Genomic DNA, 26,175 nt, shown 5'->3' with positions numbered 1-26,175 from the left:
TTTAGTTTTTGAAAAATGTTTTCAAAGACTTGTTTTGTGTCCTAAAATAGGGTTTACCTTGGAGAACATTTCATGAGCATCTGAAAAGATAGCATATTCAGCTGTTGTTGGATGAAATATTCTGTAGATGTCCCTAAGTCCATTTGATCTATAGTAGGTTTTATTTGTGTAGTGTCTTTATGATGTATCTATTGGAGAATTATATTGAAGTTACCATGATTGTTGTATTGGAATTTATCTGAGTCTTACTGTCAAATATTGTTTATTTTGTCTCATTCAGTGCATAGGTATTTGGGGGATAATATTTTCAATCTTTATTTTTTCTTGTTGGACTTTTTTCTCTACCAGTGATCTTTTTAGCCACTTTTTTTTTTTTTTGGATTAAAATTTGCTTCTTTCTGATGTGAGAGTTACCACCCCTGCTTTTTTCAGGCTCCATCTGCATTAAATATAATTTTCCATCTTTTCATTTTCAGTCTGTGAATGACTAATATACTCTTCTAATGAGATTTATTCCTTTCCGAGATCTCCTTATTAAAACTTCTATCATCTTCTGTGTGTAGAATTTTCTATTTTTCTATAGTATTTGCTTAGTGGTCATGATTTCCTTTTGTTTATTCTTATCACATAAATTTTTTATTTCTTCTTAGGTTCTGTCACATAATTACTGGAAATAGCAATCTAGGTTTATAATTACATTCTTTCAGGGCTTGAAACAATTTGTTCCAAGCCTTCCTGGCCTTTAGAGTTTTTGCTGAGAGATTTGCTGTCATTGTGACTGGTTTTCCTTTATACATGACCTTGGCATTTCTGTCTTGTAGCATTTAAAAATTCTTTTCTTAGTCTGTATTTTTGGTATATCAGTGTTATGTATCTCTCTTGTTCTATGAGCCTTGTTAGGTCTTTTAATGTCCCATATTTCTTAGATACTCTGCTCATGTAAAGTATTCTCATTAATATTTTCTCTTCAAGGCCTAAAACTTTGTTTTCTACATCACCTAATCTATTAGTAAGAATTTCAAATGACTTTTTTATTTGATTGAGATTTTTATTTCCAAGATTTCTGTTTGGTGCTTTTTATGAATCTGTATCTTTAAATTCAAATGCTCTTTTATAGCCTACCTTTCTTCCTTTAGTTTATTTGATAGATGTTCTTTTACTTCAGTGATCATTTTAACCAATTTTTGAATTTTTAAAAAATATTTGTAGTTGTTGATGGACAATACCTTTATTTTATTTGCTTATTTTTATGCAGTGCTCAGAATCAAATCCAGTGCCTGACACTTGCTAGAGGAGCACTCTACCACTGAGCTACAACCCCCGTCCAAAAACTTGTTGAATTCTTCATCTGACATTTTCTTGACTTCAGTGTCTATGAAATCAGTTATTGGAGAGGTGTGAATTTTGAAAACTATCTTATTACCTTGTTTCCTCACATTTTTTGTATTTCTGGGTTGATATTTTCACATCTGCTAGGATGATTATCTCTTCCAGTGTTATGTAAGGAACTTTTTAGTGAGCTGTTTCTCTTAATTGTGTGCCCTGAGTTGGGAATATGTCTATGTCAAAACTCACACCCAACATTGATTTTATATTCAGTCCCTCACACTGTTTTGAGAGGAGATACAATCAGCTGTAATCAATTCAGAACAAAGCCATATACTAATAAACCTTCAAAAAATATTCTGAACATGTTCTTCTCAATCTCTTTTATCTAAAAGTGGAAAGTGGAGTAATTCTCTAGCAAAAGTTAAGAAATTAGGTATTAAAGAAAGTACATTGCTATTAAACTGTGGGGTCATGATGAGGAAAGAGGGAAAGGAAATGGCAGTGGAGAGACAGGAGTAGAAAACACAAAAAGAAAAAGAGGGAGATAATATAAAGTGAACAAGGGAGAAAGAGGAATGAGTAAATCCATTTAATTCATTAAATATATATATTTATATATATAATTGTGTTAATGAATACAATATTAAATAATAGGGAGAAACCTAGCAAATCAATATAAAAATAATATCTGTGAAATAAAAAACTATTTTTAAATTATTTCTTACTAAACTAATTGAGATGGAGAGATTTCTTATTAGGCCTTCTGGATTTGAATTTCATTGGGTTTTGGCTCAAGGGCATTTTAAGTGGAATAAACCAGGTAAAAAAAACATGGTCAGTGTTAAACTTATTCAGAGGTATAAGTTTCCATTCTTTAAGACCTTCACTCTTTATTGCTTCTTTTGCTGTACAGACATTTAGTAGTTTAATATGATACCTTTTTTTTTTTTTTGCTTTTGTTTCCTATACTATTTCTGTTGTTTTTTGTTTTGTTTTGCTTTGTTTGTGTGTGTGTGTGTATGTGTGTGTGTTTCTGTGTGTGTCTGTGTGTGTGTGTATGTGTGTGTGTGTGCTTCTTAAAAATATCCTTGGCCATAGCAGTATCCTGAAGGATTTTTCCTGTTTTCTTTTAGTGGTTTCAGAATTTCAGATCTTACATAAATCTTTAGTCTATGTACAGTTGATTTTTGAAATGAGTTCTCATTTTATTCTTCTGCATGTGGATACCCAATTTCCCCAGCATCATTTATTTAAAACACGATTCATTCTCCCATGTGTGTTTTTCAAATCTTTCTCTAAAGTCAGTTGGCTATATATGCTTGTGCTTACTTCTAATATGTTTTGTTCCATTGGTCTTTATGTCTCTTTTTTGCCAATCCCAGGATGTTTTCATTACTTTGTAGTATTTGGGGGAAGAGGGGTACTGGGGATTGATCCCAAGTGCAATAGGTAACCACTGAGCCACATCTCCATCCCCTTTTATTGTTTGTTTGTTTGTTTATTTAAAGTTTGAGATACGGTCTTGCTATATTGCTGAGGCTGGCCTTGAACTTGCAGTCCTCCTGCCTTCACCTCCCAAATCACTGGGATTAAAGGCATCTGTCACCATGCCCAGCAGTTTTGTAGTATATTTTGAAGTGAGGTATTAAAATGCCTCCTGTATTTTTGTTTTTTCCCAAGGTTGCTTTGGCTATTGGGGGTATTTTGTGAACCCATGTAAATTTTAGTATTGTTTTTTTTTTTTTTAAGTTCTGTGAAAAATGTCATTTGTACTTTGGTGTATGGATTGCTGTCTTGACTCTTATTTTAGGTAATTTTGATACTGTTGATGTATAACAGTGCTGCTGAAGGGTGTGTGTGTGTGTGTGTGTGTGTGTGTGTGTGTGTGTGTGTGTGTGTTTAAGGTTGATTTTGTCTCCTTCAACTTGATGAGTTAATTTACTACTTGTAATTGTTTTCTAGCAGAGAGTCTGGATGTTTTTTGTTTTTGTTTTTTAAATATATAAGATCAGGTCATTTGCAAACAGTGACAATTTGATGATGGCTTTCCACTTTGTATGCCCTTTATTTCTTTTTCTTACCTAATTGCTCTGGCTAGGATTTCTAGTACTATGTTGCAAATGTGATGAAAGAATGGGCATCCTTCTCCTTTGCAGTTGTTTATTTTTGATGCATTTCTTTTTTCATGATTTATTGTTAATTTATTTTCATAATGTTTCATTTAATTCTTCAGATAACTTTCCTTTAATTCTTTGGTTATATTTGTTAGAGCCACTTTAAATTGTCTTTAGTAAAGCTGGGCATATTAGCTTAGTGGTAGAGTGCTTACCTAGCATTCTGCTTTTGGTACTGGGGATTGAACATAGGGTTCACTTTACTACTTAGTTCTATCCCCAGCCCTTTTTACTTATTTTTTTAATTGTGAGACAGGGTCTCACTATATTACTTAGGGTCTCGGTCTCCTGAGCTTTTAGGATTACAGGCATGTGCCACCACACCCAGTTTGCCTAGCTTTCTTGAGACCTATGTCTCATCAGTCCTTATTATGATCAAAAGAGAAGATTCTTGGTATTTGACATGTGGGCCCACAGAGTCCTACAGTGTTTCAGATCCCGAGTATGGGCCATACTTTGCTGTTTTGTTTTTTGTTTTTCTACTGGTGGGGGGGAGCACAGAGCTTTAGCTTTTCCTCCCACTTATTTTCTTATAGAATGTATTCTTTTAAGTTGCCTTCTTCTGTGCTTATGAGTATTTAGTACTTGGATTCCAACAAATCAGCTCCCTGAGCATCAAAGCTGATGGTGTTCATAGGCATGCTCAACCTTGGCAATCTATTCTATCTTAGGATTTTTAAAGAAATCAGTTTCATGCCAGAATGCCATAGGCATCCATTCTTCTTATCCTAAGTTCACTAACTTTTTATAAGAAAATGTTTTTGCCTTTTTTTTTCTTAACTGATTTCCAGAGGACCAAAGTTGGGAGTGGGGTTGGTATTGGGTTTTGTTGTTGTTGTTGTTGTTGTTGTTTTTAAAATATATATATATTTACTTGTAGTTGGACACAATATTTTTATTTATTTTTATGTGGTGCTAAGGATCGAACCCAGTGCCTCACACATGCAAGGCAAGCGTTCATCCACTTTGCCACAACCCCATCATCCCTGACCCTGAGCTCTTTTTGATATTTATTTTGAAAAAGGATCTTGCTTAGTTGCTAAAGCTGGCTTTGAACTTTTGATCCTCTGGCCTCAGTCTTCAGAATCACTTGGATTACAGGAGTGTGCCACCACACCTGGCAACAACCTCCACCTTGTATACGCCCCCTGCAAGGAGTGAAGAAGAATTTTCATTCTTCTGTTACACTACCTTCATGTATGAATATTTTGCCTCTTGGTATGGAAATCTAGGTTAAATTTTGAAGTTCTTTTTGTGTTTTTATTCTTTAAAGTAAAAGATTCACTGTTTCTGTATTGCCTTAATGCCACCTTTAAAAGGAAGTCTCCTGTCATTCTTTTCTTGCATCCTTTGTAGTTAATTTCTTTTTACTTTGGTTACTTTTAGATGTTTCTACTACTGGTTGCTTTTACACTGTTCTGTTATGGTATTCTTTGTTATGTTTGTGATCTTCCTTTTCTTTCTTATTGTCTTTCCTTAACATATTATGGTTTTCTGTAGCTTCTTGAACATGTAGGTACTTTTTTTCATTTTTCTCTTTCCTTTCAGGACTTGTATTTTTTATTGAATGCCTGACATGTTGGGTTTTTCTTTCTGTTTCAGATAGTTTTATATTATTACAAATATTACTTGTACTTTTTTTCTTGGACACAGTTATGTTTAATCTTTTCATACCTACTTTTAAGGTTTGTTAAGTGGACTGGAAGAGCATTTAGTCTAAAGCTGATTTTCTCTCCAGCATTTAGATAATAAATTTTGTACTCTATTCTGTCTCCTGTGAATTATAAGATGTTCCCACCCTGGCCTATCAGAACACGAACTTTCTACCCATGTGTTTTTGCCCCCATGCTCATTTTTTCTGGTCATTCTATTCTTTCTCCATCCTAGGGTGGTTTCTTCACATATATACTCTCTACTACTCAGCTAAAGAGACCATAGGGTTCTTTTGCTGATTTTTAGAACCTTCCCTTTCTGTTTAGCTGTCCCTTTTGATCCTGCACCTTATATCATATAATCACCTTGGCCTTGCTGAAGTCCCAGCTCCTTCTCCACTCTATTATGTCCCAGCTCTGCTTAGGTTTCCCTGCTTACTATGCTGCCTGGCGTGTATAGAACTGGTCCAATTTTAAGGCTTACCTTGTGTTATCCCTTGTCAGGGATCACTGTCTTTTTATGATTTCCCTGAATCTGTAACACCAAATAAAACAGCATTTACTATTTAATGATTGATTTTTATTGAGTCTTGCCAAAGCTTTCAGCCTATTATTCTCATATAAACAAGAATTCTTTAATTTCATGGTGTTAACTTTAACTGATTTGTATTTTATTTTATCAGACCTTATATCAATTTGTATTAGATCTGTTTTAGCTTACTATTGATATATAAAAATTCAGCCATTCAAAACAAGTGCCAGTATAGTTGACAATATAATCTACCTCCCAGATATTAACAGTATGCTATGGATATCAGCCATTAATTTTCCAGAAGTATCATTCAGTTTTTTTTATTGATAAAAGCATGATGTTACTCTCTAGTGCTGAGAGAAAAAAAGATAGTGACAATGCACTTGAAAGGGTTTGGTCATCATTGACCAGAGGGCTGAGGGAGAGAGAGAGAGGCTGAGGTGGGCTCCCACAGGCTTCTGCCCTGGGATATGGATGTTTATGCCACCACTGAGGATTTCTAAGAGAGAGAAGCTGGTGTGAGGGAGGGAAGACCATAAAGTCACCTTCAGGATGTATTTGATTGTTCCTGGAACAGTTTCTGGCCTGAGGAAGCACTCAAAACATACTGTTAGATGTCCCAGTGAGGGGTCTGTGGAGGAATTGAAAAATTAGGACCTGATTGATATAACCTGAGGTCAAGAGAGGACATTTAAAACGTAGGCAAACGAAGACACAGAAAGTTTAGGAAACCTGTTCAATGTTTTCTAGTGAGTCAGTATTAACTGTCTGAACGAAATCTAGCTCAATCCCTTTTTCATTCATTGCTCTGGTCATACAATAATGATGCTTATATTAATTGTTTCATTTCTCCACATAGAGAGAGAAATGTCCTCGGACAACAGCAACACAATAACAATAAGTGACCAAATCATGTTTTGGTAGATCTTAGCATCTTCAACCCCAACCCAAACAAGCACAGGTTTGTGAAGAGGTTACCTTTGCTGTCCACTATGTTATACTGCGTTTACTGTGTTACAATAGGATACCAGCTGGCAGCATCTGGTGAGTCAGATATGGAGCTTGAGTAAAAGATGTGGCCATAGGGAAAATGTGTACAGAACTCTTCTTGCATACATGAACTTGGACCTTTGGGCTAAGGTTAGAATTAGGTCAGTGCCCTGCACTGAGTTGAAAGAAATTTGGGTTTTCTTTCTCCCAAAAAAGGAAACACCACATTTGACTTTGATGTAATTATATATCTTAGGCATCAAATTTATATAATGATTGTAAAACCCAGAGAGCCCAAGAGCCTTAAATGATATACTAAGAAGAATGTACATTTAAGTAAAACTTGAAGTACTTTACAGCACCCTGGCACAGTGACCTCTGAGAATCGATGCTCCTTTTCTATACTGAAGGGCACACACTGAAATATTCTCAAATAAATCTTTGAGGACACAGGTCAGAGATGTAGATAGCTCTGCACTGAAACTTGCCTGTGTGTCTTATTTGACAGAACAGTTCTTGTTTTCATTTTTTGTTTGTCTGCAGTACTGGGATTGAACCCAAGGTCTTGGGCATGTTAGGCAAGCACTCTTCCTAATAAGCCACATCCCCATCCCTTTTAATTTAATTTTATTTTATTTTAAGTTGCCAGTACTGGCCTCAAACTCACAATCCTCTTGCATTACCCTCCTGAATAGCTATGATAACGAGTATGTGCCTTCATACCCAGCTTTCATTTTCCTCTCTAATTGAATATGTTTTCAAATTAGTCACAATGATTTCACTTTTGGTTCTCTGTCCAGCAGGAAAGGTTTTATGTGATCCACTTAGCCAGCCCCTGAAGCTTTTGAGTTTACTAGTGCTGAACTTTTCTGACAAATTTCTACATAAGCAGCCAGTTACCAATAATATAATTACATGAAGCCAAAATATTCTCATGATTCAGCCTATACTGAAACCCTAAGAACTCTCTCTGACTTCCTCTTCCACTGGGTTGGTAAGAACCCAAAGCCATCTCATATCCTAACTTCACAAAGCCTGGGTCTTAGGTGTGAAAATGAACATACCTGTTGCACATGTATCTGTGTTGCTGAGGTACAGTTGCAACGTTAAGCCAAAATGCTCAAAAATGGCATGTAAAACAATCTTCAACATCAGAGCCCTGAACAACCTGAGTGCATCTGAAAGGCCCCTGATGCATGGTGATTCATAGTGAGGACAGTGTGAGCTGTCCTTTAGCACTGTGGTGAACACTAAATGAGACCACCTTTTATATATTGTCTATATTTGTGTGTGTGTGTGTGTGTGTGTGTGTGTGTGTATAAACAAATTTGAATTTTCAGGATATTGTGAAGGACCAAAACACATTAGATGGAAATAAACCTGCCCGAATCTCACCAGTAAAGACTCCAGAGGTCAAGAGTTATCCTTCCTGGTCGAGGTACCGTGGTAATCTCCTTAGCTTGGAAGTCCACAGGCATGGCCCACAGCTGTGGTCTTGAAGGTAAACAGACAGAGTGTCATGGGTAGCCAACTCTGGTAAGTTGTATTCCTATTCCCAACTATCCACTGTCTCCCCTGTGGGATTATTGTGCATCCAGCCCTTAGACATGTGGCTTTCTGTTTCTCTGAATGGGCAGAGCCCATGTCCTGTGTTTTGGAATGTGAATGGATGTGGTGTCTGAGTTGAAGCTTTAAATGTGCCTGATCGGATGGTTCCTACCCCCTGCCATGAAAACTATACAAACCAAATAAGTTCCATGATGGTTAAAATCTTTCCTAAACTTTCATGTAAGTATTAATTCATATCATTTTCAAAAAGTATCTGTATGTGCATAGATATATGTGTGTCTCTCAATGTCCTCACCTGTAGAGGTGGGACTTCAGTTGGGTCTGAGTCTCCATCACACCTCTTCATGTGTCCTGTATCTCATATCTCAGCCCAGGGAGGTGGGCGGCATGGATGGTATGAAAGTCTTGGAACCAGAAGGACCAGCAAGTTCTCAGTTGGACAAGCCACGTCACTTCCCAGAGCCTTTGTCTTCTCTACTTTAAATGGGTAAGCAGTGCCCAATTTGGAGATGGCTCTGAGGAAGTACCTGGTGCCTGAGAGGACTTTCTCAGCTCGGTTCTGGGCACTGCTGTTGTTAGGACGTGGGACAGTTAGACAGGCTGCCACTGCCTGCTATCCTCAGTCCCAACAGACTAGTAACAAAGGCTTCTGTTTACTGTACACCACCTGTGGGCCAAACGTCTGTCATTTAAGTCTGTCACCTCCTGTCCTCCTCAGAGCACCCCTGCAAGGTGTGGTTGCTTTGGGTCCTTTTCCGTATGAGGAAATGGGCATAGACCAAGTAACTTGGCCAAGCTTACACAGCCAGTGGGGGTCTAGTGTCAGGTGGAGTGGAGAAGTGTGCACAGGCTGCTGGCTCCTGAGGGCTCTGGGGCCCAGGCCCTGCCCACCGGCTTTGTAATCAGGATGCACTCCGGAGCACACCAGGACCCCAGAGGAGCTCAGCTCTGTGACCCAAGGCCTTTGCACCGCTCTGTAAGTGGGTATGTCTGTTCCATCCCACATGGTGATGCCATGGGGCCTCTCAGGTCCTGCGGTCAGGAGTTCGAGGCTGGATCTCATGTCCAGCTGCATAGATCCAGTCAGTGCCTCATTGCTCAGCCCTTACACAACCCAACAGGGTGGATTCAGGTTACAACCAAGGCCAAGGGCCCACTCTCCTGTACCCCCACATCCTGCTTTCTGCTGGTCCACCTGGTGAGCAACCCCAGGGGTTCCATCCACCAACTTGGTCACTCACCCCATCAGAGAGTTCATGGCTGTATTGAGCCTTTGCCACTGTGAAGTTGCTGACCTGTGAAGGTAGCCATATTGGGCTGGGGTGAGGAGGGCCCTTGGGGGCCTGAGGAGAGGGCAGAGACTTCATCTGAGTCATCCCTGCATCCCTCTTGTATGGGACCCATATCATTCATTCATTCCACAAACGTGACAGGTGCTTACTCTGTGTCAGGCACTGAGCTAAGGGCCTGTGTAATACTTAAGAAATAATCACTTGATTATTTAACTATTTAATGGTTTATTGGCTTTTTACCAAATGTGCCTGGCCCAAAAGGTGCTTAATGCCTGTTTGATTCATTAATTACTAATCTCCAGACTTCTAACCATATGTGCCTGGAATCGTGCCTGCATAACTTAACTGTGCAAACAGTAAATCAAATAGACGAAATTTTCTAAGAGATCATGCACCTACTGGAAGAAAAAGTAGGCCCAAATCTTCATCATGTTGGCCTAGGAACTGGAAGTTGGAGTGAACCACAGAGTAGGAGGATTAAGCCTTTCTCTGCTGAGTGTGTGTACCTGACTGTGCAGGTGTGAGTTGCGAGTGTGTGCATGCACCTCTCTGTCAACAGGGCACATGCAGATCTTCCTCACCCTGAAGCTGCCACCTTACCTTGTCCTCACCGAAGTCAGTCCAGAACAACTGGCCGGTCAGTGTGGAGCCTGGCCAGCCCCGTTGCTCAGCTCATGGCCCAGGACACGGGGAGTGGGGCAGATTCAGCAGCCAGTGTTGCCTGAGACCATCCTTAGGAGTTTCTGTACAGAAAGTTTCTTCACCAGGAACCAAAAGGGAACCCCCAGGGTCAGCTCCTAGTGATCAAACCCAAAACAATTCTGCCAAGTGGGGCCCACACTGAAGAATCCTGCTTCTGCCTTGTGTTCCTGGCTCTCAGGGCCTCAGACAGATTTTCCCTGGCCTAGACCCGGGAGAGGAATGAGCCGGGCAGAGGATCAGTGACCCTGGGCCACCTGAGAAAGCAGTGGCCACCTCGGATGTTGACAGTAACCTCGTTACACAGCAGTAGGTGCTGACATTGGCCACGGATGCACAAACATCAGGCCAGTCAAAGCAGATCCTCTGGTGATTCTACAAGACCCACCAGTGAGTGATGTCTGGCCAGTGAAGTGCATTCCCGTCCACCCTCCTGCTAGGCCCTCCCTCCCAGAAACTCTCAGGTGCTTTGCAAACAGCAGCCACCAAACAAACAATTATGTTCTCCCAGGAAATATTTCAAACCATCTTTGATAGCACTATCCAGATGAACGCTTTCGACGTGGGTCTGGTTCCTGCTTCTCAGCTGACCACACATCCTAAAGGGAAGAAATATGAGCCCTGCTGCAGGTGGTGACAGGCGCTGGGCAAGGCACTTTCATTCAGTCACTTGTTCATTCCACATATGTGTATTGAAGAGCTGCCGGATGCCAAGCACAGTGACAAGAAGGGGACATAGAGGAGCAAGGGAGATACCTAACCCACCCTCAAGCTCATTTCTAGTGCAGGAGGTGGACAGGGAGATATGGTCGTGACCCAGCGCAGCCCACGCTGAGATGGCAAACACCCAGGCAGTTAGGGACCCAGAGGGGAAGAGGGTCTGGAAAGGTTTCCCTAAGGAACGGAAGCCTTGGATGAACAGGGTGGGAAACCATTAATTAACTAACCAAATATACATTAAGACCTGCTTGGCCAAGACTATTTGTTTAAAGATCGTCAAACCCTAGAATAGTTAGATAACCTAAAGGTCACTGCCCGGGCCCAGCCAGGAACCCAGGACAGTGTCTGCAGAGGAGGCGCCAGCTGAGGATACCACCTGCAGGTCCGACTCTAGGTGCTGGTTTCTGCTTTTGTCTTCAACCCTGAGCCCCTCAGCAGTCTGCCTTCTGGGTCTTTCCACCAGCCAGGATCGTGCCAAGCTTTACTTCCTGTGGTTTGGTTGTAACAACAATAGGTATTCTTTTTCTTTCCCAAATATGAAGTTTTATCATAATAGTGAATAGGCCTTGTCAAGCCACACACAAGTTCTCTTCTGCCTTCCCCCATAAATAATCCTGTCGTCACTGTGGCTGGGGAGTGGGACATGCAACTCTGAAACTCATGACGGAGCTCATCTGGAAATATTGAAAATGGCAGCTTCGGTCCTGCCGTAGAAGAGCTCTGGGTTCACGCACAGTAGCTCAGTAATTTTTAATTACTGCCTAATCTCAAAATTAAGTCACCCTGATTTTCTTGCTGTGGTGTGACTCCTCTGAGCCCTTCATCCACCTGAAGGACTTGGGGTTTGTCAGCTGAGGTGGATAAGCCCCTGGGGGACCTGCTCAAGACCCTCAGCCCTGCTGGTATTGTTTCTGAGTGAGCTGAAGGCTGCAGTCTTTCCTCCTCTCTAAAGATCAGCCTGGAAGCTCAGACCTGTCTGATGTACCCTGTGTGATGGGATCATGTGAGGTCTTCCTGTCGTCACTGTGAAATGGACCCTGGAAAAACTGAGGCTCAGAGGTTTTGTTTTTGGTTTTCGTTGGCAGTGCTGGGGGTTGACCCAGGGCCTTCGGTGGCAGATGCATACTGCCAAGCTGCGCCCCCAACCCAGGGTTGTACAGGAGGTCTCTGCACCAGATTTGAACCCAGATCTACCAGTCTCCAAAGCTACCCAGCCTCACTGCCTCCCTGTGTGTTGAAGGAACCAATCCTGCCAATCAGGCCACTTCAGCCTCTGCTATGGCCACCAAAGAGGAGACGGACAGCAGGAAAACATGGCCTTGGGGCTGCTGGGCCAGAACAGGCCAGCATTGGCTCTCAGCTCTCCTGTGCGGCTGGATGACCTTGATCTGGTCGCGCTCTCAGAGCCTCAGATTCCTCAGGGATATCCCACCTGCATCTGACGCTGAGCAAGGGTTGAAAGACCGTGAACGTGGGTGGTGGTCCTGGTGCCCAGCCTGTTCAGGAAGCAGTCCCCCCTGTGGCCTGGGTGGCTCCTGTGGGCAGGCCATGAGCCTCTGGGTACCTGCCAGATTGGTCCTTTGCAAGAGCTCATCAGACAGCCTTGAGGCAGGGTCTGGCCCTTGCTCACACCTTTGGCAAACCAGCCTCTCAGGTTGTTTCTGTTTATTTATTTATTGTTTTGGTTTAGGGTTGTTCAGCCACCAACCCCCCCCTCAATTGGGACAAGCAGCTCTCCTGCCTGGTGAGGGAATGGCTTCTCCCAGTCCTTTCCCTGTCCCTGAGTCCTGGTACCATGTATCCACATCACCCAGTTGGCTCCTAGTCAACGTTCAGTTTAGTTTTGTAAATAAGTGGCAGTTTCTCCTGGTGTGTTTTGACTTTGCTTATGTAACATGTGTGTCCCCAACAGAAAAGGGAAGGACTACCTCCTGTCTCTCCGCCTCGCACACACTCTGTACTCAGCAAAGGGCCTCAGTATTGATTTTGTGGAGTAGCTGAGTGCGTGAATGAGTGGATAAGTGTGTTAAGCATCAGGGAATAATAAGAAGTTAGAGAATCTTTGTGGAGGAAGGGTTGATTAAGGGAAAAGCACCCCTGGGTGTGCTGGTGCCCTCCTGTAATCCCAGATTACGTCGGAGGCTGAGGTAAAAGAATAGGACATTTGAAGTCACCCTCAGTTTAGCAAAACTGGCTCAAAGTGGTGAAGAGCCCCTGGATTCAATCCCTAGAAAGAGAAAAAAGCACCTGGGCTCTGGGTTCTTTTAAGCCACAGAAGGGACTTTAGGCAACGGGCAGAAGTCTTATTTCACAAACCAGAAGATAATGAAGCTGCTGAACCCTTTCTTGTTCGGGGTCTAGTGACCATCCAGTTCCTAGTCTGTTCGGTCAGGGCAAGGATGGAGCTTGTGTGCTGGGGCCCTAGGCTACCTGCGCTGCCCTCCCCAACCCTCCTCCCTGCCCATCACTGACTTTTTTCCCTTACCCCTCCAGGAACACCCCCAGTGTGCCTGAGCGAGGCCTGCGTCTCAGTGACCAGCTCCATCTTGAACTCCATGGACCCCACGGTGGACCCCTGCCAGGACTTCTTCATCTATTCCTGTGGGGGCTGGATCAAGGCCAACACCGTGCCTGATGGCCACTCATGCTGGGGGACCTTCAGCAACCTCTGGGAACACAGTCAAGCCATCATCAAGTACCTGCTGGGTAAGCACCAATGGGGACACTAAGGAATGGGCTGCAGGGGACGCCACCTACTGCACCTGCCAGCCAGGCCTGGTCACAGGAGGGGCTTTGCCCTGTCACTCGATGTGGGGCCCTGCTGTGTGAGTTATTCGTCTCTAGTCTCAGTTTCTTTGTGGAACAGCATTAATAACATCCAAACTGTAGAGTCGTTTTGTTTGAGGTGCTGGGAATCAAACTCAGGGCCTTGCATATGTTAGGCAGGTGCTTTGTCAAAGTTTTGAAACAGGGTACTTGCAAAATTGGCCAGGGTGGCTTCAAATTTGCAATCCTCCTGCCTCAGCCTCCAAAGTAGTTGAGATTACAATCATGCAGGGCTTTGAGCACTACAGAACACACTGTGATGCGTCAGCTCGTCTGTGACATATACCAGGCACACAGGAGCTGATAGCTGTGGTCATTTTATTTTGTGGCTTCAGGATGCAGCATCGTCCTTGGCTAGCATTGACTGAGTTTTGAAAGCTGTGAGCAAATGGAGTCAAGGCTGGACATACCACATCAGACTTTAAGGTCCAACGGAAGTTCTAACAGCTTATCGGAGAGTTAAGTTGTCCACGTAGGCAGGGTCTTCCGTGGCCTCACAGACTCTCCAAAGTACTTTTGACTTTGGGGTTGATGGTTTCATCCTCAGATTCCAATTCCCCGCCTGCCTTGTGTGCAGCTGGATTTCTGGTTCATGTTGTTGAATTCCCATCAGCCCCATGGAACCCAGAGGGAGTTGCAGCGCCAGGCTGCACCCCACTCCTGACTCAAACCCCTTGGCAGTAGGGACCTTTTACTGCTGCCCCCTGCTATCCCCTGTCCTGGGACCCTAAATGCTGGGAAGGGCCAGATTATGAAAAAAACAATCCATGCAGCCATGCTGGACAGACCTTGGCTTTGACAAATACTCATTAACTTTTTGAAAACCACTCAAGACACCCAAGGTAGGTAAAATGAAGAAGCTACCTGAGAGGGGACAAATCTTCTCAAAAGGACAGTCATCTCCTTACAAGACAGGAAATGATTCTAATTTGACAATTATGAAATCAAGGCAGCTGGGGCTCTTGGTGAAGGTGGGAACATGTACACAGGTGAAGGAGTCCTTGACTCACTCGTGCCTCGTGCTGGGGCACAGCTGCCACCAGGTAAAACCTGCCTGTCCTTTCTCCTTGACCCGGGCATTTCCTGGGTGGGATGCCCCTCAGCACCCAGTGCAGCGACAGCCTCCTGCTGGCCCCCCAGGGATGGAGCAGGGTGGTACTTGAACGTGGAGTGAAGGAATCTGCAGGCCAAGATGGCCAAGTCCCAGCCTGAGATGGCCCCGGGCCATCTGAGGCCACCAAAGGTGTCTTCCAAAGGGGGTGCCGCCTTTTGTTTCAGATCTGGAAGCTCAAGTGGCAAATATGTCTGTGGTTTCAAGGCTACAACTCAGGACAGTCCCTTCCCCAGAGCCCAGTGACACAGCTGGGGCCTTGGCAGGACCATAACGAAGCAGTGGGTGGTCCAGACACGTATCGAGGTGGGCTGGGTTCAGTGCCGACTCTCACTGCGGGGTCTGGGCCAGTCCCGGAGCCTGATTTTTCATTGACACACTGGCAACTGCGCTCCTCCAGGTTATAAAATTTAATGGGAAAATATGAGTAAAGAGCTCTCCTCAGTCTGCATGTGGTGGTTGCTCTTTGCGGTGGTAGTACTCTCATTCCTCACGTTAATCCCCACACAGGACTGTACAGTTCACAGAACGCTTTTGAACTGTCATCCCATTTTATCCTGTAGGGTGGAAGCTGGGGAGGTATCGTTCACCTCATTTGATAGATGAAAAAACTGAGGTTCAGAGAGGTCCTCAAGATAGGCTCATAGTTGGCCTGATTCCTGGTCCTGTGCCCTTTCCCCTGTCCCATGCCCTCTCCTCAGGTATAAGGGACAGACATAGCTCCCTTGTCACTGTGTTGAAGGGAGCACAGAACACTGAGGGCTGAAGGAGAGTGGGAAGGACACTGGCAGTTTTTGAGTGTCTGTTATGTTTTAGGCTGTTTATATCTACTGCCCCTTTAATTCTCATTAACATCCTGGAACTTAGGGATTATCGTTCCCATTTTACAGATGAGGAAACTGAGGCTCAGAAATGTGAAATAATTTTGCCAAGAACATACCTTCATTCCAGAATGGAGTGGGGCTGGTGCTCTGGGGGGCAGATAGCATCGAGGGGGGGAGGAAGAAAGATGGGCAATTAGGCCCAGAACCACTCCTTTTGCTTTGTGGTCAAGGGCGCTGGCCTCCCACTGGCCTGGAGCTGATTCTTACTGGGAGGACCTTAGACCTGTGCCAAGATTGGATCCATCCTGTCCTGTTCCCTGTACGGTGGCAGGGCTCATGAGGAGTGGCCTCCAGGCCTGGGCCGTAGCCTTACATCACCGTGTCCCTGAGAGTCCCGTTGTACATGGAAAGCTGCTCTGAGCCGGGCACAGAACAGCCGGCACCAGGCCATCAAACCCTTGACCCCAGGGCCAGGGGCTGATGGTATCAGGAGGCAGACCAGAGAGCTGCCAAGTCTGGTGGCCTTGGCCTGCGATCTTGGCCGTTGCCAAGTGACCTGCTTCTCTCCACTGTAGCTCCAGTCTCTGTGAAATGGAGGAACCAGTGCCACCGGGAGTGAGGCTGCTGTGACACTGACTGGCACGTGTGGTTCAGAGGGCCACGCACAGGGCCTGGCACCCACCGGGGGCTCAGCAGGGCATAGGCGCCCTTCTTGGTGGGGTGGGTTCCAACCGGACTTCATCCTGACAAGCTGTGTGACTGCAGAGGGCCACCAGCCTCTCAGGCCTCAGCTCTCCACCTGTGAAGTGGCGTCTAGCTCATGTGGTTAATCAGGATGCTCTAAGGGAAAGAATCTCTGCTTATTTTATTTCTCAGGGAAGCACTGACGTGGACCTGGCTCCAGAGCAGGCAGTACAGGCACGTCCCCGCCACCTAGGCCTTGGGTTACTTCATTTTATTCCCATGGTACATTCAAGTAGGCACCAGTATATTCCCATTTTACAGACGAGACTCACAAAGACAAAAGAAGTGTATTTCCCAGGAAAAGGTAGAGCTGGGATCAGCTATGGGGCCTCAAAATTTCTGTCCTTTGTCTCCTGGCTCTCCTGATGTCAGATTCCCCACCGACAAGCCCTGAGTGATGCTGCTCAAGAGTTTGGCTGAGCAGAGCCTCCGGCCTCACGGTTCCCATCTGCAGTGGCTGCTTGACCAAGCTTTGCAGGCCAGCCAAGCCCTGGCCTAGGCCTGACTCAGTACTGGGATCACCTTCACATCACACTGACCAGAGGCTTGGAAGGCACATCCTGGGGTCCCGTCCCCATCAGGGTTACTCCTGGGGATTAGTCTAGAACAGCCCCTCACCTGTGGGCCTCGATACCTGGGGCCTTGTTACCTGAGTGGACACTGGAACAAAAGAGAGTGCTCAGGCTCCTCTGAGGTCACCCGGAGCAGACTTCTTTCTAGATGGACAGAGGAAAAGATATTTGCAGTGCCGGCAAGGATAGCGTCCACTGGACCAGAGGACAGCAACTACCATCCATGTGCCAAGTGAGCTTGGGCAAGCCATGTGTTTCTTTCATGGGTGAATTCACCCCAGGCCCCTCAGGAAATCCAGAGACCTGGAGCAGGTGGGCTGAACTAGGCCCGGGGCCACTGTGGTGTGTCCTCCTTGCAGCCTGCTGGCTGGAGGGTGTGACCTCAGCTGTTCAGAACACAGGCACCTCACTGCACTCTTGCCTCTCCCCCAAGAGACATACAAGCACTACCTTGTGGACTTAGGGGAGACAAGAGTGTGGCCTCACCAGTTACAGGGGCGCAGGCCTGTAATCCCAGCCACTTGGGAAGCCAAAGCAGGAGGATCACAAGTTCGAGGCCAGCCTCAGCACTTTAGCGAGGCCCTAAGCCACTTAGTGAGATCCTGTCTCAAAATGAAAAATAAAAAGGGCTGGGGATGAGGCTCAGTGGTTAAGCGACCCTGGGTTCAGTCCCAGGTACCCAAAAAAAAAAAAAAGTGTGACCTCACATCATCGGGGAAGCCAACAGACAGGCCCCTTACTCCTTAGCCTGGCCCTTGCCTGAGGCTTTCCCACTGTGCTTGGATCCAGTCTCTAGAGTGCCCCCACCCGGCCCTTCAAGACTCCTTCGACCCACTGCCTCTGTTGAGTCTTCCAAGGGCTTCTTAGGGCCTGAGCTGGTACTGCCAGGTTTACTCTACAATATCATATATATATATATATATATATATATATATATATATATATATATATTTTTTTTTTTTTGCATAACAAAAAAACGTAATGCAAGCTTGTAACAATTCAAGCAATACCGGGATCATAAGGAAAGTTCTCAGCCTTCTTCCTTCTATCCCAAACACCAATCTACACATGTACGCTATTCCAGCAGCATGAGATGTGTCCACGTCACTGATCTGGCAACGAATCAGGTCACCCTGTGTCATCACTCATGGTTTTGTTTTTAGGTTTCTCGCATTTGCTGTTTCATCCTCCTGCCCTCTGTGACAGGCTGTGTCTCTGAAATGCTGGCTCCGTGCGGGGCACATTCTGGGGACAGGGCTACTCTGGGGTCCCAAGGGCATAGAAATTGTTTGGCAGCCTGAGACCAGACCACAGAGTTTCCAACTGCCTGAATACTTCCTTCTTGGGGCCCTGAGTTCCAGAAACTTCCCCAAAGTCTCAGGGAAAGCGGGAGCTGATAAAGAAGGCGCCTTGTTCTGCAGGGAAAGAAAACATAAGGATACCATGTGTTGTTGCCATTCCTGGTGCCTGCTGCAGGCCAGGCCCTGCACCGAGATCTCGTGGACAGCCCATGGGGATTCAGCATCATCCTCACATTTCGGAGACAGGGAGAAGGTTAGGCCCAGGGAGGGGAGGGGAGGTGCCTGCCTGGGAGGGCAGAGCCCACAGTGGCTTGGGCTTCCTGGAATTTGAACCCAGGCCACTTAAGCCTCTCTGGGGACCAGCCACCCCTGTGTGGGTGTGGCCGTGTGTGTACATCTCATCCTAACAGTTCCCACTGTGGCTCTTACTAGTACCACACCCAATTAATAGGTGAGAGGTTGGGTAACTTACTGGAGGTTGCACGAGTCAGTGGCTGAGGCCCAGGGCAGAGGTCCACTCGGGGGTGTGGTAGAGATCCCCAGGTGTCTGAACCTGAACTTCAGACCAACGCTCTTCACTTACCACTGGTTCCCGGGCTCCACATTCTGGTAAAGGCAGTTGCTTGCCCAGGCTGAGGAAGCCTGGCACCGTTCCTGACACTCTCACCCCTCCTCTGCTGGCCCACGCCCCCATCTTGGCCCACCTGATCTACTCCAGTGGCCTTCACCTAGCCATCTTGCTTCAGCACTTGTCCCTGGAGCTCTTGAGTGAGGAAGGAGAGGGGTGGCAGAATCCGGGGGCCCCAGGAAGCAGAGGTGGGAAGAGGATCCACCAGGGCTCCTGCCCCTGCCAGAGCTGAAGCGGGGTCCAGGTGTGGTGCCCCTGGAGGGGGCGCAGCACAGCACACACCTGCATTTCCTCTCCATGCAAATCCTGGGAGGCACCAGCCCCATCACCCTCCTCCCCTGAGGTGACATCCTGCCTTGTTAAACACAGACGCCGAGCTCCCTTCTTTGAGCACATGTTGCTGAAGGCCTACTTTGTGCCTGTTCAGGTTCTGGGGACACAGGGATGACTAAGACACAATGTGGGGCGAGACAGCCCCACTCCCGCTCCATGTCAGCCTCCTCCTGCCCAAGCAGGGCTTCCTCTGGCCACTTTCCCAGGCCTCTCCCACCATCGTCTCATGGCTTCCGGCACCTTCTCTTCATACTCCCCTGTGTGGAATCAAACACTCTTGTGACTTTAGTTGCCATCTGTTCACCACTGGGCTGCCAGCTTCCTCGGACAGATCTGTGCATCTCCACACCCAGCCTGGTGGCCACCAAAAACCCACAGCTGTGGGAAAGCCAGTGAGTAGGATCCCAGGTTGCTGGAGGAACTTTGAGCTTGGTTGGGGAACCTCTCAACAAAGGAGAGAGGGAGGCCATGCTTGAAGGCAGTGTCGTTGACCTCCAAGTGCTAGGGAAGGAAGGGACAGGCAGCCTCAAGCTGGAACTCATAATGTGCTGTGATTAGCACAGCCAGGCTGTTCCTGGTGAGCCTTCCGTGGGCCTCTTATCTGGGTGGCCTTGGGCTCTGGAGGAGGGAGATGCCAGGCCCTCTAGCTGTGCACAGAGCACCTCCCCTAACAGTGGCCCTGGCATTCAGGGTCATGACTGGAGCCAGATGTGGATGGTGAGGTGCAGCTTCTGGGCCTGGCAAATGATGACAGTTCTCCTGCTTGTCCTTCCAAGAGCCTAGCTGCTGGGAAGGGAAAAGCATTGCCACAGAGCTGAGGCCACTGGGGTGAGGGACTCCCCTCTGCCGCCCCATGCTCTACTTCCTGAGTCGGAGGTGTGGCAGCAACCCTAGCTTGGCCCCCTTTCCCTCCTTTGTCCCCAGGAAGCCTCACACAGGTGTCTCCAGAGCCCAGCAGCAGCCCTTGGTCTCCAGGGCAAGGCTTGCCCCTCCTTGTTCAAGCCCCTAACCTCCATCTCTCATTCAGGGCCTTCTCTTGGCTCTGACCTGTCTTCAGTCCAGCCCACTGAGTGGCCTTTCCGGGGCTACCTCCCAGATCTCAGCTAGACTGGGCTTGATGCCCTCTGACCAGTGATAACCATGGTGCTATTTATGCCAGAATGGAGGGATGGGGAGCCTTCTGGGTTGAGAACTGGAGAAGCTGATTAAAGACTGGCCAGGAAGTGACTCGTGCCCTTGGCACCCAGCGAATGCCACACACTTTCCTTCTAGCAGCAAGCCCTTCCTGCTTCCTTCCTTGGCCCCACACTGTCCACTCCCTCCACCCAGTGCCCTTTGCCCTGTTTCTACCTGGAGGCCCCCCCACCCCCAGGCAGAGGGGGGTGCTTCTCTGTGTTCCAGAGCCTCTGCAGTGTTAAATCACTTTTGTGTGCTGTGTTCCTTCCTTGGCACATCTATGTCCCCGCTAGACTATAAGCTCTTTGGGGATAGAGAGCAGGTCTTAATTTTGTGCCCAGAGTGCTGAGAATGTTCTGGAAGGAGCAACATAGGAGAGGTTCTGGGTAAAAAAAATAGACTGAGAAAGTATGGAAGCAAGTGGGGTTTTAGCAGGGTCCCATGCCGAAGCCTCCTGGGGTTGAGGACATTGTTGTCTGGCCCCAGAGTACCCGCAGTACCTGGCACAGAGCAACCCTTTGCTCTGCGTCCCATGGATGGATGGATGGATGGGTCGATAGAGGCCCACGAGAAAGGTGCCTATGGAGGAGGTGGGTTTGGAGAGATCTTGGGAGAAAGCAAAGGAAGAGGTTTAAAGTCAGAGAGCAACTAATCTGAGAGAAGGACAATTGGCCAGCCCAGGGTGGGAGCAAGCTGGACAGATGGACGCAGGGGCCAGGAATCTTACGTGGTCTGGAGTGGAGCCCTGAGACAAACATGCAGACCCAGAAGCCCCAGCACATAGTAGGTCCTGGGGACCTGAGTACTCAAACTCGTCAGGTACAGATGGGGACCTTCCGTGCTGTGTTCACACAGGAGGGTGGCCTTCAGCAGGCGGCTCTGGACCAGGGGCTAAGGACAGGGGGGATGGGAAGGGAGTCTGCGGGTGGGTGGGTGGGTGGGTGGGGGTCTGGGAACCAAAGAGGATGAGGTGCTGCTGGCCTGAGTTGGGGAGGGACGGGGAAAACAGCCCTTGGAGTCGTCTGCAGGTTTGTTGACTACGCCTGGCCCCCCAGGAGGAAGCAGAAAGTCAATTCACAGTGAATGAGGCCTTTCAGGCTTCACTCAACCCCAGTGTTTCTCACAAGGAAGGTGAGCTGTGATCTGAAGCCGAGACATGGCTCTGTCCCAGCACCAGGCAGGGGAGTTCCTGCCACATGTTGGCTGGCAGGGATGCAGACTGTCTTGCTGGGTGGGCCCGGGCTGCCATGCCAGGGACAGGTCCTCAGGCCTGATCAGCAGATGGGCAGAGACAGGGCATGCCCTCCTGATCTGCACCCAACTAGGATGGGGGCACTCATACCCGCTGGGGCTGGCTGCTCCCTGACAGCAGCTGCCCTGACGGCTTCACAGTGGGGAGCACCGAGGCTCCAAAAGGAACTTGCCTGGGGATCCCCAGCAGGTAAATGGGGGCTTATTCAATATCTGCTATCTCTTATCCTTCTAGAAAATTCCACAGCCAGCTCGAGTGAGGCAGAAAGGAAGGCCCAAGTATACTACCGCGCATGTATGAATGAAAACAGGATCGAGGAGCTCAGGGCCAAGCCCTTGATGGAGCTAATTGAGAAGGTGAGTCCCTGGGACATACTCTGGCCTCCCTCCTGCCGCGCCTCCTGCCAGCCCCTCTGGCTGCAGCTCTCAGGCCCACTGGTGCTCAGCCATCCCACACCTCCAGCCTCCGCACCCAGCTGGAACACGCAGCCTGTCTGTCTGCCACTGCGTGTGCATGCACGTCTGTGCGTGGGGGGACTGTCTGTTGTAATGTGTGGGGTTGTGTGTCAGCATCTGTTGAGGACATCTAAGTGTCTCAGTGCATCTGCGTGGGCCTTGGGGACGATATTCACTGGGAATCTCTTCCTCTGGATTGCCACTTCCCTTTCCTCAGGAGGTGGGTTGAGTGTGCGAGAGGTGTGTGTTATTCCAGAGAAACCAACAGGGAGTCTTAGGCCAGCAACAGAGCCAGACCTGCTGGCTGGAGGCCTCGCCTTGCTCCTGAGCCCAGGAGAAATCTTCCCTCCGGCCAGGCTGCCTGGCACAGACAGAGATGGCTGCGGCTTTTCTGGCCACCCTTTGCTTGCTCAAGGGCTCGCCATCCTATCTCAGTTTGGGGAAGGTATTGCTGCAGGCATGGGGACTCTCCCAGTCCCTCCTCTCTGGCACAGGCCCCATGTGCCAGTGTGTGCCAATCCTGGAGGACCAAAGAGAATTTCTTTTAAGTTCCAACTTGGAGAGAGACCAAGGTAGACCCTAGCTTATCAGCCTTTTTCCAAAATACAGAGCCTTATTTCCCGTAGTCACAATTGGATTTATGTCTTAATAGTAATCATGTTCGTGTGATTGATTGTCCAACAAATGAACAGCACAGGGGGCAAAGTCTCTGGGATTCACAGCTCATTTGTTAAGGATGAGTCTTTGCTCCCTCCGTGGGTCTCCAGGTCACAGGTCAGAAGCCCTTTCATTTGCCCTGGACGCTCCCAGAGGTCAGATGACTGCTCCAGGGTCACAGAGCAAGTCAGCTGCAGAACCAGAATTTGCACACAGGCTCCTTACCACCTTCCCCTCCCTATCTGCTCTGCCTTCTCCCAGCTTGGAGGCTGGAATATCACAAGTCCCTGGGCCAAGGACAACTTCCAGGACACCCTGCAGGTGGTCACTGCCCACTACTGAACCTCACCCTTCTTCTCCGTCTATGTCAGTGCAGACTCTAAGAACTCCAATAGCAATGTGATCCAGGTGAGCAGGCCTGGGCCAGGGAAGCAAAGGGTGTGGCCTCCTCGGGTGGAGGGAGACCTGCCCTGGGCCGTGGCAGCAGGCTCTGGTTTCTAAGCCGGGGTTATTTCTGGCAGCCCCAAGCAGTGAGATTTTTACAGGCAAGAGACTATGAGAGGGCAGACTAGCCATCTCGGTGGGCAGCTCATCATGGGCCACAGAAATGACAAGTGATATCAACTCCTGGGCACAGCTGTAGCCACCTCTTTGTCCCCTCACTTAGCCTCTGGCTCTGTGGTGCTGCTTGGAATGCTTTTGGTCCATCTCTCCCACCAGAGCCTGCCCAAGGCTGAGGATCAGCACACCCAGGAGAGCCGATTAGGGGTCATAAAGGCTTAGTTCTCAGCCCAACTGTGCCACTCACTCACTGTGTGACCTTTACAAGCATCAACCTCACTGAGCTACACTTTCCTTTTCATCCTAATGAACTATAATAGCAGCTACCCAGGTTGAGTCAAGGTGTGGCCAGAAGGTTCCAATGGTAGCCATCAGGAAGTGACCCTCCTCTGCCTGCCCCACTCTCAAAAACCCTGTACTGACACTGTCCTCTTGAATCCTCATTCTAGCTCCGAAGGTTAGGTGTTATCTCCCTAACTTTCTGGGCGAGGGACCTGGGGATCAGAAAGGTTAAGTAACTTGGTTAAGGTTAAGTCACCTGTGTTGGCTCCTCGTCACTTGGGAAGGGTTTAGAGAAGTAGAGTGCATTGCTGAGACCAAGGGGTGTTTGAAGAGGAAGGAGGCTCTGTCCAGCCCTCAGAAGGGCCCAGGTCTCTGCAGCTGACCCCACAGGTGGACAGGAACGTGTCTATCTTATCACTGAGTGATCCCATCTGTGACTTCGGCTACCGGCTTGTGCTCCTGCTCGGACCTGAGCTGGTCCTCAGTGCCTGGTGTGAGAAGTCCTGGGGCAGGCAGAGGCCACAGGAGACACACAAGCCTGCAGCAGGGCCTTCCTCTCACTCTGCCTCCCTCTTTAGGTGGACCAGTCTGGCCTGGGCTTGCCCTCCAGAGATTACTACCTGAACAAGACTGAAAACGAGAAGGTGAGTGGGACTTTGCAGTGGTTCTCCCACCGTGTCCCCCACAGCATACCTGGGCAGGTCTTAGAAGCTGGGGGAACACAGGGGTATCACTTTCCTGATGGGCAACAGGCAGCCCAGTCAGGGGAGGGATGCCCCCAGGCTCGCTAGTTCATATGCAGGCACTGTGGGCACAAAGAGCAGGGGTTAGGTGTCATTTGTCCCCATTGTAGAGAGGTGCAGTAGCAGCCCCCACCATTTGAGGGTCTCAGACCTTTTATATACCTCACCTCTAACGCTCCCAGTCACCCCAAATTCACTCAGCCTCTCTGAACATCATTTGCTTTATCTGTCAAATGGATATTCATTTTACCTTGCCCTATACAGAGGAAGAAATAAGTCTCAGAGACAGAAGTGACCTGTTCAAAGTCACACAGCCAGTAAGTGGGGAGATCCAGAGCCACAACCAGATCACCTCCAACCCCTCACAGCTCTCCCTTCCCCTGCCTGGCCCACCTGAGGTTCACTCGCCTATCCACGGGGCTCGAGGTCCAGTAGGAGAGGGAGACATTACTTAACTGTCCACCCAACTAGATGCCAACTGTATACATTGTGATCAGGGCAGAGGGAGCCGAGAAAGGACTTGATTCAGCTCTAGGGATGTGGTGGCAGAGGGTGGTTCAGAAAAGGTGCATTTCCAGAACAGGAAGATGGCTGAGGACGACCCGTGAAGGCAGGGCCAGAGCAGCAGGGGCCAGCCTCAGGGACCTATGTGTGCCCAGAGGCGGTGGGCTTTACCAGGAGCGCCACGGACACCAGTGAATACACACAGCACCAGAATCCTCTCCAGAGCTGTTTTCCAGCATGTTTCCTGGGCCCCGTGCACAGGGCCGCAGCTGGGCCGGCCTCACCTGGCCCACTGGGTGGCAGGTGGCAACCACTGACAGACAGTTTTGGGGTGCTGGGTCCCACAGGTGCTGCCGGGATACCTGAACTACATGGTCCAGCTGGGGAAGCTGTTGGGCCGGGGAGATGAGGACACCATCCGGCCCCAGATGCAGCAGATCCTGGACTTTCAGACAGCGCTGGCCAATATCACCATCCCCCAGGAGAAGCGTCGGGACGAGGAGCTCATTTACCACAAAGTGACGGCCGCCGAGCTGCAGGTACCCTGTGCGCCAGCTACTGCAGGGGCAGGGCCACTGGAGTACACAGAGTCGGACAGGGCTCTTCAGGGGAGGGGTCATACCCACTTCATCATGACCTTAAAGCCACCCTTGGAAGGAGGTGTTTATGCCCAGGTTACAGATAGACTGGGGCTCAGACAAGTAAGATTACCTGCTGGTGGCCACAGAGTGCAAAGGGACTCCAGAGCTAGGCTTCTTCCCTCGCCGGGCTGCTTCGTGTGACAGCATTTCCCTAGCAGCTCCCAGTCATCCAGCACCGAGCACTGAGTAAAGGTGGGGTGTGGATTCCGACGTTGCTTCTCCCTTTGCTGAACAGGAGATGAAGAGACATGGTCAGGGCCCGGAGGCTCCTGAGGGCAGGGGTGCTGGCCCTGGGACTCAGGCTTGGCTCAGCTTTTGACCATGTCCCTAGGCAATATCCAGAGGCGTAACTGGGAGTCAGACCTGTACTTTCTGTGAAACTGGTGTGACTCACCGGAGACCTGCTGTCCCCTCCGTAGGCCAGCCTTGCCGAGGCTGCCCCCTGGTGGCTGCTGAGGCCTCCAGGGCCTGGGGTGGACTTCCTACTGCTTCCTTCTTTCTGTCCCGTGTGCTGTTGCTGACCCGCTTGTCCTGGGCCCTGGTGGTCTCCGAGGAATGAGCAGAGTGGTCCCACAGATCTCCCTGTTCCTTGCCCTCAGGCAGGAGCG

The 26,175-nt window shown here is 48.2% G+C and overlaps 1 protein-coding gene and 1 long non-coding RNA gene across 3 annotated transcripts in view; one reads left to right on the top strand and one right to left on the bottom strand.

Moving 5' to 3' along the window:
• The window catches only part of LOC144364693 (endothelin-converting enzyme 1-like), a 94,581-nt gene that overhangs the window by 47,840 nt on the left and 20,566 nt on the right, over nt 1-26,175 (top strand). Inside the window, exons 4-7 of one of the 2 annotated variants that reach the window (XM_078037599.1) lie at nt 13,451-13,663; nt 21,959-22,080; nt 24,258-24,323; nt 25,274-25,465. In XM_078037599.1, the coding sequence (XP_077893725.1) occupies nt 13,451-13,663; nt 21,959-22,080; nt 24,258-24,323; nt 25,274-25,465 (593 nt within the window). The remainder of the gene's footprint in view (nt 1-13,450; nt 13,664-21,958; nt 22,081-24,257; nt 24,324-25,273; nt 25,466-26,175) is intronic. The other variant, XM_078037600.1, reaches the window with a different exon arrangement.
• LOC144374835 (uncharacterized) lies at nt 25,425-25,942 on the bottom strand. Its single transcript, XR_013434103.1, has 2 exons — nt 25,638-25,942; nt 25,425-25,501 (listed from the first exon to the last, which is right to left on the bottom strand). It is a non-coding gene; the product is annotated as an uncharacterized LOC144374835 (long non-coding RNA).

This window comes from Ictidomys tridecemlineatus, unplaced genomic scaffold, assembly GCF_052094955.1.
Source record: "Ictidomys tridecemlineatus isolate mIctTri1 unplaced genomic scaffold, mIctTri1.hap1 Scaffold_90, whole genome shotgun sequence".
Taxonomy (NCBI): Eukaryota; Metazoa; Chordata; class Mammalia; order Rodentia; family Sciuridae; genus Ictidomys; species Ictidomys tridecemlineatus.
Note: the sequence above shows the minus strand (reverse complement) of the source record. Positions and strands in the feature narration are given on the sequence as shown.